We start from the raw sequence: 15986 nt of genomic DNA, 5'->3' as shown, positions 1-15986 counted from the left end.
TTTTGAATAAAGGACTTCAAACAAAACTGTTTTAGCTTTGTCATTTGACAGTTTACACCCCTTGGAGCTGGGGCATCACGTCTCTTCCCGATATTTTCATTCAGGATGTGTCCAGAAGCATATCAAAAGCAACCGTCCTCCTCCCCATGTATTTCATTTCATTAAAAAGGTAAACTCTAAAAAGGGAGGCAGGAGTTACGTCTGTTTTATTTGCCAGACTGACCCGTCAGAGATCCTCAATAAATATTAGTCGAATGAACCATGTGACTTTAAATATTACGCACGATCACCCCTAACTCCAAGTCTTACAACACATTCCAAGCGCATCGTCAGGTTCAGTTTCTCCATTGACATGAGCTTCTGAACAGGCCCTCTGGCCCTGGCTTTTCACTTGCAGCACAGAGTGGAAATGAAGCTGAGGCCGTGGTCCTTGTCTTCAGGTCAAGCCACTTTGGAGTGTCCATCCAGCCAAACCCAGTCTTCTGCCTGGGTTCTCTGTCCTTATGCACTTTGGCTCCCAAGTCCTATGGATCCACCCCTGATTCTCTGGTTATTGGGAATTTGTGGTCAGATCTGCTGCTAATGTCCACGGAAGTCATTCATGAGAAACCAATTTCATGAGAGCGGAGAGCACACCTGAGCAAAATCAGCCTAAGCTCAGCACAGTGCCAAGCACATAGTAAGGAGTTGGTTAATGAATCCATTTCGGGCTGCTACATCTGCTTTCTCTGGAAATATCTGCCATTCTATGTTCTCACTCTTTTGGTCACCAGACTTTTGGTCTAGTCCTCATCTCCAAGCCCTGGAATGGGAGATGTCATTCATATGATGGACAATGCATTTACATTTCAATAGAGATACTTCTAAGCCTCTTGCTTGGGGTTGGCTGATAAATTCACAACAACATTTCCAGGAAGGGATAGTTACACATTTGGGGTTTGAGGAGATTTCTCAGGAGTGGATGGAATTAGGATAGTTATTCTGGAAGGAAGTCAGTGTTTTTCATTCTTCCTCAGTATTTCTGGTCAATTCAGTGATTCTTTTTTTTTTTTAAATTTTCTTTGAGGTGACCCAGAAGGGATGCACTGCTGTTTCGATGACATTCTCATAGGCAAATAACCTTGGCATGTTCGGTGATGTGGGTGGAGAGTGGGGTTTCTCCATCTGTTAGGCAGATATAAAGATGCAGATTGCTGGAGGTGGGAGGGCGCTGGATCCCACCAGGAGACCCCACCATCCCAGACACCCTTCTTTGCCAAGGTCACCCAACCCAAACCTCCTGCTGTAGAGAAGCTATTACTTAAGGCTGAACCACTTTTACTTTGTTGAGTGCTTAATGAACTGAACTTTACTTCCCACAATCCTATTACTTTCCTACTACTGTGCAAACTGCTTTTCTCATCCTCATCTTCTCTGACCTGGTTGGGAGGGGAGACAGGAAGGTATCATTGTTTCTGCCAGGTGTGATCTGTGAAGGAATAAAGCTTTAAAGCTTAGCACATTACTAGTTTGACTGGGGAGAGGGTGCAAACCAGATGTAACATACTAGACCAAAGAAAAGTAGCAAAAATCTCTCCTGCCTCCAGCTTACTGGTGGCTCAGAAGCAAGCTGAAGTTGTCTCCCCAGCAATCCCTCCCCTCTGAGGCACAGCCCAAGCCATGGACTTTTTTCCATCCAAATTCTTAGGATCCTACTGATTTTCTTGATCATCCCTACCTAGAACCTCTCTTCCTTTTTGCTCTATATTACTCCATTCAACTCCTAAAACACAATTCTCATTTATTCTGTATATTCTTGTGTAACCCTAAGCAAAGGGAATGGGGATATCCTGGGGAAACTTTTAATACCAGAGAATACGAGATCGCTGGGGCCCAACACATTTTCAGCTAAGCTTGAGCCAGGAAAAAGGATGAGACAAGTAAGGTGAATCGCTGCTCTAAAGCTTCTTACCTTTTGGGGTATTTGCACGGAGGAATAAAGTGTATTTACTGGATTTTCCTCTGGAATAGTGTTCTATTAAAAGAAGAAAAAAGAAATCATAGGGTTACTTAGAGAAGCCCAAAGAGACACCCAGAGTCCGGAAGGGAAAGCACAGGTGGGAGGAAGGGCAAGAAGAAAGAGAGGCTCCAGGCCAGGAATGGGGAGAGGGAGGAGTTCTTGTTGGTGAGTGCTATTATAATTATTAATAACTTTTTTTCAAGAAGCAATTGCCTGATTTTTTTTAAAGATTTTATTTATTTATTCGACAGAGGTAGAGACAGCCAGTGAGAGAGGGAACACAAGCAGGGGGAGTGGGAGAGGAAGAAGCAGGCTCACAGCAGAGGAGCCTGATATGGGGCTCGATCCCATAACACCGGGATCACGCCCTGAGCCGAAGGCAGACGATTAACCGCTATGCCACCCAGGCGCCCCAGCAATTGCCTGATTTTTAAACTGCGTTGTGCTTAAATAAATTTAAAAATGTATAAGATATGGAAGTCCCATGAGCTATGAGCAGCCTAAGGTGATTGAAGGGTAATTTGAAGTAATATTGTTAATGTTGCAAGTAAACTTTTCTATTAGCCTAAAGGGCCTTTGGAGCAAATACGTGAGGATGACTGATGGGTCCAAACAATAAAACTACAATGACAGCAATAGCAAAAGCAACTTCCAGGCTGGAGAAAAGTATCCTGGTCAGTGAAGTTTCTTCCTGAACACCCAGGACAGTCCTGTGGTCTCCTGGAAGTGTGTCTTGAGCAGGAAAGAAGGAGGATGGTGATAAAGCAATCGGTTTTGACATAAGCCAGGCTGTGTGGAGCCCAGAGTGGTCTCCCCTGTGAGGCAGAAAGGAGCTCTCAGGACACTAACAGCTTCAAAAGAATGTGTAATGTCTCCTCTCGGAAAAGCTGTAGGTAAAAACAGGAAGATGCAACATGAGACACCAAGGGCTGCACTGACGCTGGGATTCTAAGGCCCCAAAATGCTTGTATTTCTTCACTATTTGGGCCAATGTGGAGAAGTAGTCCTTGGCCTCTAAGAAGCTAGCCCAGCTGGGGCCTCAGTGATTCCTGGGGGCTGTCAAAGTTGTCCGTCTAGGTCATGGCTCCAAATTGTTTTATTATTTGAGTTTCTTTAAACTTTATTCTTATGATCTTCTTTTCAACGGGTTTCCTTTGAATTGACAATGTGTTTGTTAACCTCAGCTTGGTGACCCACACTGAGAAGGCCTTGAGCGTGGGCCTAAAGCAACTGTGGGCTCTTGAGCTTTCTCCTGATGGAAAAGGTATCTCTATAGCCAATGTTCTGACACCATAACTCAAAGATCAGGCCAAACTCACACTTTTCTACCTGCTGTCCTTTGCAAAAGGAATTTGGCCTGTTGAGCGGCCCTTGTGAACTGTGGAGGGAAGAGAGGATTCCATAGGTCACAGGGTGAGCATTACTGGCTGGGTCAGAACCAGGGGCTCAGAACCAGAGGTCAGTGACTCCTGCATGAGAAAGTATTCATAAGGACTTAGGGAGACACAGGTGTGTTGGGTTTCAAGGGCTATACATCCTCATATTCCATGTTGCCCAAGTCCACAGAGAAATCTCAACTAAAGTAAGGAGGGCATTAGAAGGGAAGATCAGGTCCCAGAAAAGATGGGAAAGGACTCACATTAACACAGGTGATTGTGTCATACACTGGGGTATCTCCAGAAGGAGAGTTGTTAAGAATTTCCTGATGAGTATCCATTCCCTTCTTCTCTTCAATGGACTCTGAAAACAACATGGGAGAGAATCAGAGCTTACCCTCCTTTGATTCAGCACCCCCACCAGCCTACCCCTTGGAAGACCCACTTAGGGTGACCACCATGCTGGTTTCCGGGGCATGGGACTTTCTGTGTTACAACCAGGGAAATCCCATAATGAACTGTTTATCCTGGTTATTTCACTTCCCAATTTGTGGACCAAGGCAGCCAAAGGGGAAGCAGAGAAAGTCAGAAACACTTTCAGAGTGCTTTCAAGAGGGAGGAAAGATCTTAACACCTACAATTTATACACAACTGAGGCTTAGGTCCCTCCCCAACACTCCACATGGACAGTATGGGGGAAGCTGAGAAGAAAAAATCAGCAGCAGGGTTAAGGGATGCAGAGCATGGGGTTTGGCATGGAGAGAGAGAGAGCCTTCTCCAGGAGGAATGTGTCAAGACTGAGGTGGGGAGTAAAGAGAGGTCTCTGGAGTTGATCCAATGAGGAGGACTGGGCATGGTTTGGGGGCTCTGACAGGGATGGGGATTGGAAGGGCTGACTGGAGTGTGTTGGTGTATGGGCCTCGGAGTTGGAGGCCATTGCCTACCAGGTCTGGGGAGCAGAGTCAGCAGTGTAGGCCTTGTGTCAATAGGCGGGCCATACCAGTAAGTCCCTCTGGGGGAGGGAGGGGTGGGTGAGCACCAGAGAGGGAACTGGGAGGACTTTGGACTTAGGCGATAAGTTTTGGACTCAAGCACTCTCGTACTCCAGAATTAAGGAGTGCAAGATGATTGTGCTCTCCTTGAGGACACAGAATATGACCTTTTCATTTCTGTATCCTTAGCGCCTACTACCAAGTCCGACATACAGTTCAACACATGTTTGTTGAAGAAATGAGGGAACAAATGCATGAATGAGGCTGAAGGCAAAAATAGTGCATGCTTTACCTTCCTTTCTTTCTCTCCTCGTAATTAGAATAACTGGCACCAGGGCAAAGGCACTGAGCAGGAAGATCACTCCCAGAATGTACAGGACCGCGGAGGATTCTGGGTCATCAGCAGCACCTTTAAAGAGAGAATGGATGGAGGCACAGGGAAGAGAGAAGAGTCAGCTAGGGAAAAGGACCCAACTTTCGGAGCAACTGCCACCTTTCTCCCAGTCTGGTGACTTCCCAGGGGCCTCCAGTTTTCATGGGCTGTTCCCATGGGGACCAGGAGCTGAAGAAGGTCTAGGTCCTGAGACAGAGGCTTCTGGAGAAAGAGGAGAGACAGTCACCTTCACAGAGCTTCCAGGCAAAGACGGGGTTTGAAGAATTGCTACTGATGGGGTTCCTGGCCACACAGATGAAGGTCATGCCCTTTTTTCCCAGCCTCCAGGATATGGGGAGGATGGAGCCATTGTGGGACTCATTGGCTGCCTGCCCCAGGGACTCCCAGCTGTAGGTCACATCCTCTCCTCCCTGGTCCATGAAGCATGTCAAATTAGTCACACAGGTGCCGTTCTTATTGTTCTGTAGACCCATGGTAACTTTGGGCTTTGACAGGTGCTCTGCAAAAGAGAAATGGACAGCCAAGGGTGAAAACTGTGCCTTTTCTGAATTATTCTTGTAAACCTTGGACCTGAATCTCTGGCGGTGTTACAGAGTGGAGAGGAAGAAGCAATTCAGAGCAGAATTCTCATTCTTATCTGGGAAAGAGAACTATTTAGGTCTGCTTTCCCACAGTTATATAAAAACAATAGTAGCCATAGAGATAATAATAATGCAACAAGAACACAACTGCCATTTTCAAAGCAAAGCTATATGACCAGCCTTGTGCTAGATGCATTTTAGATGTGAGCTAATTTTATCTTTTTTAGAGGCTCCCTATTCCTCTGTCTTCAGGCTTCCTTGAAGAGACTACTCTCTAAGAGAGAATAGTATAAGAATAATATTTCTGGCCCTCTTCTCTTTCTTGTGCTCACTGTTCTCCTTGAGAAGATGAGCAATTGGTTCATTGATGAAATGGTGAGAGTCTGACATCCAACATCATTTCTTTACTACGTTTCTCTACTTTGAGCTGTTAAGATTGCTGTTTAAATGTGGTTTGCCCTTTTTTCCCTCCACCAGCTAGTTTGACTGCATAATGCATGCCCTCTATTTCTTTCAACTACATCTATATGGAGGACACACCTGGATCAAGGTACATGGCCTACCTCTTAAGGGCAAACCTGGAGGCCCATCTCTGGGTGTCTCTGATCCTACAGCTCAGTGAGTAAGGCAGCTATTCTTGTAACTGGTTGAGTAATTGTTTTATAAGTTCGTCTTCCCTGAATGGGCTTCAAGGTCTAGACTTGGGGGAGAATATTTCTCCTATCTAGCTTCACCAGAAAAAATAAAGCTGATATTTTTATCTTCCTTTTGATTCTTGTGTGGATTTCTCAATTGGTTGGAATCTGTAGGGAAAGAGGTGTAATTGATGTTTATACACAATCATCTTTCTAAAATAGGTATCACCTTTCTCCCCATTACAGAAATGGAAATGACGTTTCACAGAGCTGAAGTAACCTGGCTAAGGCCACTCAGTGAGTAGGTAGAGAAGCCAGCACTTGACTTGTGTGATCGTTGCTTCCCCTATCACCCATCCTCTACACTACACTGTCTCTTGCAGAATTTCTGAGTAGGAAGGGGCCTTAGGGGTCAGCTACATTTACTTCATCCATGCAGGAGTTCCCTCTTCCACATTCTTGCCAAATGTTTATCCAACCTTTGCTTGAATATCTCCGATAGCAGAGAGTTTACCACTTGATGATGGCAGTCATCCACCTTTGGAACTGATTCTGCTCACCATAGACACGCAGCTCATACTGCTGGATGAAGGGGTCTTTGAGGGAAGAGCTGTATATCACCACGCGGTAATCACCCGAGTCACTCTTATCCAGTTTGCTGAGCTTCAGGGAATAGTTTCCAAGTAGGAAGTCCACCCTTTCCTTGTTATGACTCTGGGTCACTATGACGTTGGGTTGTTTGTCTGGTGTTTTTGGCTGTATGGTGATGAGAGGTGTTGTGTTGAAGATCCAGACAAGACTGTCAATCTGAATTCTTGGGAGTTTCAAAGGGAAGGTCACAGACCCACCAAGGTCACCAACAAGCTCCTTCAGAGCTCCAGAGGTTGCTGGCCCTGTAGACACAGAAAATCATACAATAAACCTAAGTCCCTGCCCTAACCACCAATTACTCACCTACTTTTGGTTCTGGGAAGGTCCTAAGAAACCCTCAGGGGGTCAACACAACCAGCCCCTGGGAAGCCCTTTGAAACCTCTCTCACACACAGGCATTGAGGTCAGAATGCTTTGCCTGAAAGGAGGGACTGCAGGTGAACCCACCCCTTCCCTAAGACCTCAGGCTGGAAAGACCACACTCTGAGGTAGGTCATGAGGCCCAGCTCCATCTTGGACAAGTTCCTGTTAGGGGACAAGTGGGAGGTTACCGTTCAAACTTCCCTTTGGACTCCCAGATTGCTCCTGGGAGAGCTGACTTTGATGCAGGTGCAGAAGCAGCAGCTTGCCTGATGTGGGGGCAGTGGTTCTCAAGCAGAGATCGGGACACTGGGAAGGGAGCTCTAAGTTCTTAACGGTAACAATAACTGGGAAGCTTGCAGGGGTTTCAACTTCTGTTTTATGATAGATTAGGGGGCATTTGAGATCATCCCTGAGTGAGGTTCTCATTCACTTGAATTGCAGTGTTCTTCCTTGAGTGGAAAGGCAAAGGATGAGTTACTGGATGCTCTGCGGAGTGACCAGACTGACTCGTGATGCTCGCCCCCAACTATTAGGAGTCAGAGTGGGGTTTCACTTTCCCAAGAAAACAATCTTAGTTCACCCCCCAAAATATGACTTATAAACAACTACCACTGGTTATGTGGTTCCAGGTGGAAAACAGTTAAGAATGGCTGTGGAAAAAGCTTCCAGAAGTGGCCCACAAAGCATTTGCAGTGAACAAGTGTGGGGAATGAGTCTTCTGCCTGTTAAGATTTGAGGGACAGACTCGGAATAGCACAGAGCAGAAAGGAAATTTAGAAGTACACAGTCGGTAAGAGGCAGAGCCCCCATCAGTACACACAGGATCAAGGCTCCATGGGTCATCGCTTACCAATGAGAAAACCAAACAGCAGAGATTGAGAAAAAGTATTCAAGAATCACAAATAGTGGCAAAACTAAAACCAAAACCCAAGTCTTCTTAAAAGTGTTCTGTATACAAGTGCAAAACCCAGTTATTTTCTCTTTTACTTCTTAACATAATGCATCATGCTGAAATGTCTAAGAGAAATTTTATTAATTCCATCACGGAAAGCACAAAAAAGAGGAAACAAGGAAAATCTTTTTAAGCCATTTCCACACCCAGTGTGGGGCTCAAACTCACAACCCCAAGATCAAGTCACACGCTCCACCGACAGAGCCATCCAGGTGCCCCAGGAAAATCTTTCTAAAATCTAACAAAGCAACCAAGCTATAGGCTCCCGACAGTTGTATTATAATGAGGAAGCTGCTGGGCTGCACTATGACTTTTGTCGGCTGTATTCACTTCTACTTTAGTTGGCCCTTCATCCACAAAAAAATAGTAAAAATTATATTTTATGACTGCATTGGTATAAAAATGAATGTAATGCCAGCTGGATTCATTATTACATATTAATTATTATTATTTTATTTATTTTTCTTCTGATTCTGAAAGAAATTCAAACTATTGTGGGCCCCGGACACTGTACCTAATTGGCTCTGTGTGATTGACCAAGTACCCAGGTTCTACTTCATGTCACAGCTTGATCTGCTACCATATTTTTTCTTAATTGAAGTATAGTTGATGTACAATAATTATATTAAGTGTACAACATAGTAATTCAACAATTCTATACATCATGCAGGGTTCACCATGATAATGTAGTCCCCATCCTAAGTTACTACAACATTATTGACTCTATTCCCTGTGCTGTAATTTTCATCTCTGTGACTTATTTATCTTATAGCTGGAGGTTTGTGCCTCTTCATCCTCTTCACCTATTTCATTCATCTCCTCACTCACTCCCTCTTCCCTCTGGCAACCACCAGTTTGTTTTCTGTATTTAGAGTCTGCTTCTGTTTTTTGTTTGTTTGTTTGTTTGTTTTTGATTCCACATATGAGTAAAGTCATATGGTATTTGTCTTTTCCTGCCTGGCTTATTTCACTTAGCATAATACCCTCTGGGTCCATCCATGTTGTCGGAAATGGCAAGATTTCATTCCTCGTTATGGCTGAGTAATATTCCATTGTGTATATATACCACACCTTCTTTATCCACTCATCTGTTGATAGACACTTGGGCTGCTTCCATATCTTGGCTATTATATGTAATGAGGCAATAAGCACAGAGATGCATATATCTTTTTGAATTAGTGTATTTGTTTTCTTTGGGTAAATACCCAGTGGTGGAATTACTGGATCATATGATGTTTCTATTTTTAACTTTTTGAGGACACTGCATACTGTTTTCCACAGTGGCTACAGCAATTTACATTCCCACCAACAGTGTGCTCGGATTGCCTTTTCTCAGTACGCTTCCCAACACTTGTTATAGTCTTTTTGGTACTAACCATTCTGACTGGTATGAGCTGATATCTCATCGTGGTTGATTTGCATTTCCCTGAAAATTAGTGATGTTGAGCACCTTTTCATGTGTTTGTTGGTCATCTGCATGTCATCTTTGGAAAAGTATCTATTCTCGTTCTCTGCCCATTTTTAATAGGACTATTTGAGTTTTTTGGTGTTGGGTCTTACCATCATATTTTCTACCACCCTGGCACTGATGCAACTCATTCCCCTTCTAGCAAGAGACAAACTCCTGTACTGGCCTATCCAGATATCTAAAATTGTTTCACTAGAGATTTATTTCTATAGGCCCTGTTAAAACTCAATTACTCTGGCAAGAGTTCCCAATATAGCTACTATGTATTAGGGTTGATTCTGTGCCAAACATTTATTGTAAAGATTATGCCTAATACCTAAAGCAATCCTGAAAACTAGGAATTTTGATCCTTTTACACAGGGATCAGCAACCTACATACTCCATGGGCCAAATGTGGCCTGCTGCCTGTTTTGGTAAATCGAATTTTATTTGGACACAGCCATGTTCTTTTTTAAAAATTTATTTATTTATTTATTTCAGAAAGAGAGAGCTGGGATGTGGAGGAGCAGAGGGGGAGGGAGAGGGACAAGCAGATTCCATGCTGAGTGCAGAGCCTGTTGTGGGGCTCTATTCCACAACCCTGAGATCGTGTCCCCTGACCCTTTATACCAAAAGTTCGTTAACTCCTGATTTGATGAGAAAAGTGAGATTTAAGAAAACCTGAATGACTTGTCCAAAGGCACAAAGCTAGTAGGTGATGATTTGAGGATTTAAGTTAGTGTCGCTCTGGCTCTGGAGATTGGGGTCTTTCCATTATGGCTCAGTTTGAGGACCTTGGAACATTGTACCAGCTCCAGCCCTCTCCCTCACTCCCTTTCAGCAGTGAGGGCTCAGGTGTCAATTCTGAAGCCCTTGTGCCTCACAGAATCTGATTTCCCCTTCATGTCTTTGGTGACCTTCCTTTAGGCACAAGCTGCTCTACCAGTGCCCCAGAGAAAGGGATTCCTGGTGCAACCAGATGTTGACCTAGTCCCTTGATTACAGTTTTGGGATTTTTTTTTAATTTAAAGATTTTATCTATGTATTTGAGAGGGAGAGAGAGAGAGCGCATAAGCATGAGCAGGGGTAGGGGCAGAGGGAGAAGCAGACTCCCAGCTGAGCAGGGAGCCAGATGCAGGGCTCAATCCCAGGACTCCGCAATCAAGACCCAAGTCAAAGGCAGCTGCTTAACTGACTGAGCCACCTGGGCGCCCCTACAGTTTTGGGATCTTAACCATTTTTTTTTTTTTTTTTGCTAAATTTGTCTCCAAAAGTACTAGCTTCTCCCCCCGGGTAAATGCCTTTTTGGGGGCTGATTCCCGTTTTCAAACATTTCTGCCCTCTCGCCCCCATCAGTCAGTGCATATATACTTTGGATTCCTCAAGCCTTTATTAAGTCATTCGGTTAAGTAATCTGATTTTTCAAAAAGCAGCTCCCCTGCATCCCTAATACTTAAGCGGGATCATTTCCAGTTGCTCTGTCTTTAATCATCTCAACAGTGTCAAAATAGTCCCAGTACATGCCACAAAGTCAGTGTCAGTTCGAATTTTTGACTGATCAACTAATGTTTGCATCCTTTCACTTCAACAGTAAAGTGAATATTTTGCAGTCAAATAAGGATTTGTTATCACTTGGCCCCAAATAGTCGCAACCCTGGACGTTCACACAAGGTTTGGGGGAGATGTTTCAATCAGGGAGGTGGCAAACTGCAAGGATGTGACTTCAGTACCATAGCATACATTAAGGCATGCGCAATTGTTCTTTTCACTTCTTCACACGTGTGGTGCTGGATTCGCTGGCTGGACGCCAAGACAGGTGAATTTTGTGTGAGGATATAAAAAAATGTCTCCAAATTCATTGCTCCTTGTTAAGATGAAACTGGAAGATGGCACAGTGCAAATTGTCAACACAAACCTAGAGGGAGTATATTGTTTCTATCTTAATTAAATCTTTAGGATGAATAGAGGGGTCATGAAAGAAGAAAGTAGCTCCATGCCATTCCCCAAGTGTGAGTTCAGATGATAAGGGACAGGGTTAGTGAGTCCTAGCCAGTTTTATTTCCTCTTCGGTGGAAAGAGTTTTCCAGAGTTGACTGTGAAAAGGGATCCAGAACTCAGAGACTTCTCCTCTCAGCTGTCCAAGGCTGACCTGAAGTTCCCCATTCTGTGATGGCTTTTGCACCTGCAGCAATCCTATTGACTTTTACCTTGCCTATGTAGGTCATGCTTTCTTCATTCAGTCATTCTTTCCTCTAGCAAGAATTTATTTTGTTCGTATTTGTGCCAGGCATTGTCTAGGAGCTGAGGATATAACTAGGGAGGGATACAATCCTGATCCTTGGGCTCATGGAAGTAGGAGATAGCCATTAAATAAGGGGATGTAGTAGGCACTTGGGGAACCTACAATACAGAGATGGAACGTGATCTGTAGGATTATAAGACTCTAGAGAATGAGTGGCTACTAACACCCACCTACAAGGTCTGGGAGGATTGGACCCCACGAAACTCATCTGCCCTCCCACCAAGATCAGTGTAGTGAATGTCCTAACTTGTCTTTTCTGCATCCACTTCATCCTTTCCTCATTTTATAGCAGCCAAGTGGGTTGAGTAAGACTAACAGGTACCCAGCTCAAGTGGTAGCCCTCCTCTGGCATGGTAATTAGTTCAGCAGTATCACATGACCTAGGCTGACTTATCTGAGAAACCCTGGGCTTTTGCTCCAAGGGCAAGATGACCATATGATGTGGTGGGAAGATATGAATCCGGGGACCAGCATCCACTTGCTATCACCAGACAAGCAGCCAGGTCTCCTCCCTCACCTGACACCTAGTTTCCTTTGTACCTCACATTTTTGTTTGTGCTTTATCCTTCTGTCTGCCCATCCAAATCATATTCAAGACCCATAAAACCTAGTTCAAAGCTCTTCCCTGAGAAGTCTCCACCTCTTTCTCACACCCATCCCCTGAAATTCCACCACAAATGTCACTTCATTTTCCACTTTAAATTCCCCAGAAGAAGTTATTCTCCTGGGTGGTGATTGGACATATCACTAATAGACCAATAACTGGTCTACAGTCAGTAGGTTCCAGATTACCTGGTGGTAGGCTCTGGGATTGCACCCAGGGAGGGGTGGGGATGGCCTCTCCTGCCAGGCAGCATGGAACAGTGTGAAGAGGTAGTACTCTGGCCTAAATGGGAGTCAGAAAACCTGAGTTCATTCTGGTTTCTCTGTAATAAGCAACAAACTCTTGGTATCACTCCTTAGCTCATGAACTGGTTTTAATGGGCATCATGTTTTTATCCTCAAAGTAACTCCATGAGATAGAGGTTAATTAAGCTCCATTTTATGGATGAGGACACTGGGGCTCCAAGATGTTGAGTGATTTCCCCAAGGTCCCAAACTGGGAAGTGGTAGATGTGGGCTGAGAAGCTGGTTGGTTCTTTTGTGTTAGAGGCTTGCATTCTTTCCACTACCGCCTTGCTATTTACCACTTTGAGTTACAGTGTTCTCAATTCTCAAAGAGAAAAATAAGCTTTATTTGCCAAGACCTGGGGTGGATGAAGGGTGAATACGGATTTGAAAGCATTTTGAGAAGTGCAGAGCCTTCTGCCACACAGTAGGAGGGTGGGAGGCAAGGGCGAGAAACAGCGTTATGAGACAGGCCTTGAGAAGACTTCTCAATTTTAATTCTTGTTTCCCCAAGGATGGCTAGAAGTGAGAAAAACATTTCCCCAAACTTCTTTGGATGGCTTCTCAGCAGGATGAGGTTTTCAGAGGGTGGTCTGGAATCTAATGCCTATAGAACATTCACTGGCTAATTCACAGCAAAACACTATGTCCAATCACCATGCATGGTGAGATCTGCAGTAAGCATTCCCTGCCAACTGGCCTTTGGAGGTGGAGGAAGCTGGAGCAGGAGACCTTCTGTCTTCTGCTCTGGCCAAGACTCAGATATTTTGGCATCAAAAGAGTCAACCCTAAAATGCCCTTTATAACAGGCAAACAGCTCCTCCCCTTTGTCACCTCCTTTTCCTCTGGGTTATCACCTCCTCCCCTTCACCTGTTTCCCCCACAAGACTCAAGAGTTGAGTGGAGGGAAGGAGCCAGATTAACAGGAAGGGACATCATCAGTACAGTCAGAATTAAGGGATGGTACCAAGGAGGAAGACTTCAGGGTAGGGGAGGGTGTAAAGCTCACCTGATCCTGCTTGCCTGCCTGGTCCCCAAGCACCTCTCCCAGGATGCAGTGCCTCCATTAGAATGTACCAGCATATCATGGCATCCTCTTCATGGAAACCAGAGCATCTCAGACCTGGGAGATGTCTTAGGGACTACTTAGTCCTATCCCACTTCGCAGATGAGGAGACTGATGATCCAAGGGTCATGGTGACATGCTTTGTCAGTGGAGCCAGGACTCCTAAGGCAGGGCTTCCCATGCTATGCCCCCAACACCCCTGAGATCTGTAGCACTGCCTCAGTGTGTTTCTGAAGAGCTTAAGAGGAAGTAGGGGGAGATGGGTGAGGGGCAGAGCAGTAGGGAGTTTGAATATGAATGTGGCAGCTTAGGGCTGGAATGTTGGCAAAGGCACGTGGCATATTGGGAGGTTTGCAAACCTCTGTTCGTATGTATCAGACTTGGCACTGATTTAAAATTCTCTTTCCGGTACATTAGTTAAGGGGAAGTTGGGTAAGGAGCAGTAGTTTCCAAAATTGGTTTTTTCTTTCTTAAGCAGGAGTTTGCTTTTATGAAACAAAATCTTATGCAGAATCAAACATGTAAATTACTGTATAGAGTCAAAGCCTCCCTGATGGAAGAGGAGGTCCCTAGCCTCCACCCCATCACCCCTCCCCATCTCTCACCCTCTATACTTTTTTTAAGCTCTTCAGAAACACAATAGAGACACAAGAAAGGTAGAAAAGATAAAGGACAATCTGGGACTCCTTTCAGCCATGGGAGGTGTACCACCCAGGCTCTCCACAGCCTCCTGGAGCGGGGCACACACATGTGCCCTGCTGCCCACAGTTCAGGTTTCAGGGGGACACCTGGGATTTTGAAAAGCCCTGCTGTGTCCTCCCCCACGTCACCTTCAAGTTCCATTTGTGATCACTATTTCTATTCAGGGAGTGGTTTTTAAAGTGAAAACCTATTCTAGGACCACCTGCTTAGAACCAGGTGCTTCCTAAATACGCAAAATTCTAATGAACTCGAGAGGGCAACAGTCTGCTGAACACTTAGTGAGGCCAGGTGGTGGGGAGGAAAGGATTGGGGGCACTGACTGACTATGTGGTCTTGGGCAGGTCACTTCGGGCAGGCTGGGGCACACATAAACATACCAGCTGAGTCCTCGGAGACCTCATGGTGGTGCCCCCTGAGTTTGATGACCAGGGAGATCCTCCTAACTTCTTGGGCTCCAGGTCCTTTCTGAGAGCTCTGAGGACAGAAAATCTTCAAAGCTAGAACCCTTCTGACAGGAACAGAAAAGTCCTCCGTCCTTCATGGTATTAGACATAAAGTATCTATGGTAGGGGCTGGTTTTCTAAGTAGAGACTGATTGACTTGTTCAGGTTAAGAGAGAAAATTCAAATATTTCCTTCCACTAATATCGTTGTTATGCATAATCACTTAAAAATATTTTTCACATATTATGAAAATATATTTATAATTAACTTCTGAATAAAGGTAAACTGAAGTAATATTTTTAACAGAAAACAGTTTTTATTTTTAGTGTTTTTCTCTTTTGACCATCATTATGGACTCATAGTTTTTGTTAACATTGTTGTAACTAAATCGTTTTCAAACATAAGTTGTTTTGATTAGCTATATTTTTTTATTGTTTTGACTCAAATCGTCACAATTTGGCACATAGAAGCCCTTTTATGCATGTTATGGGTGGAAGAAATGCAAGGTGCACCTAAATAACTTGTTGCCTGAAAACAGTGATGCATTTTTCAAAGTCCTGAAGTGATTAATAAAAGAGCAAATGGGCCAGCATAAATATTTTTTCTAATATATTTCTAAATACGTACTTACAAATATGTTTAAGTAGGAATAAATAAATATGATAAATATACACCTGTATCATCTCATTTTGATTTTAAAGTTGCCTTCAAAGAGAAGGAGGGCTGAGGTCCAGGGAAGATAACATTCATTATTTAATTCATGATAGAATCTGGATTAGAACACAGGTCATTCTGCCACCCAACACCCCTTCTTTCAGCCCTTCCTTCCCTGGAACAGTCAGAAGGGGAGCCTGTCCCCAGATTCATTCTTGCACCTCTCCTTCTAGTTTCTTCCTGTCCTCTGATTTAGAAACGACAGCTTACAAAAAGATATTAAATGAAGTAGCAGAGCTTCCTGAGTTGGTCCAGAGTCCCAGAGTGGACCTAGAGCCTAGAGGTGTACCTCGGGATGGGGAAGGCAGTCAGGAGAATAAGAGAATCTGGACTTACCCGTGAGCTGGCAGAGGAGAAGGACGAGGAGGAAGCATGCTGGGGGACCAAGCATATTGTTTGTTGTCTGGATGTCAGCCACTAAAATGAACTACTTCCCCCTTGCAGTTCTCACATTTCTTCCCCAGCTAGCGTTCGTAAATGT

General features: G+C 44.4%; 1 protein-coding gene across 4 annotated transcripts in view; it reads right to left on the bottom strand.

Moving 5' to 3' along the window:
• SLAMF7 (SLAM family member 7) overlaps positions 1–15986 on the bottom strand; it is a 24583-nt gene extending 8597 nt beyond the window's left edge. Inside the window, exons 1-7 of one of the 4 annotated variants that reach the window (XM_008700678.2) lie at positions 15842–15986; positions 6538–6870; positions 4988–5260; positions 4660–4776; positions 3639–3739; positions 1952–2014; positions 190–802 (exon numbers count right to left, since the gene is read on the bottom strand). In XM_008700678.2, the coding sequence (XP_008698900.1) occupies positions 767–802; positions 1952–2014; positions 3639–3739; positions 4660–4776; positions 4988–5260; positions 6538–6870; positions 15842–15896 (978 nt within the window). In that variant the 5' untranslated portion in view covers positions 15897–15986 and the 3' untranslated portion in view covers positions 190–766. Of the gene's footprint in view, positions 1–189; positions 1165–1951; positions 2015–3638; positions 3740–4659; positions 4777–4987; positions 5261–6537; positions 6871–15841 lie in introns of those variants that run through there. The other 3 variants (XM_008700677.2, XM_040635926.1, XM_040635927.1) reach the window with 3 other exon arrangements.

Source organism: Ursus maritimus, unplaced genomic scaffold, assembly GCF_017311325.1.
Source record: "Ursus maritimus isolate PB19 unplaced genomic scaffold, ASM1731132v1 scaffold_2, whole genome shotgun sequence".
Lineage (NCBI taxonomy): Eukaryota > Metazoa > Chordata > Mammalia > Carnivora > Ursidae > Ursus > Ursus maritimus.
This window is presented reverse-complemented; position numbering and strand designations above follow the sequence as displayed.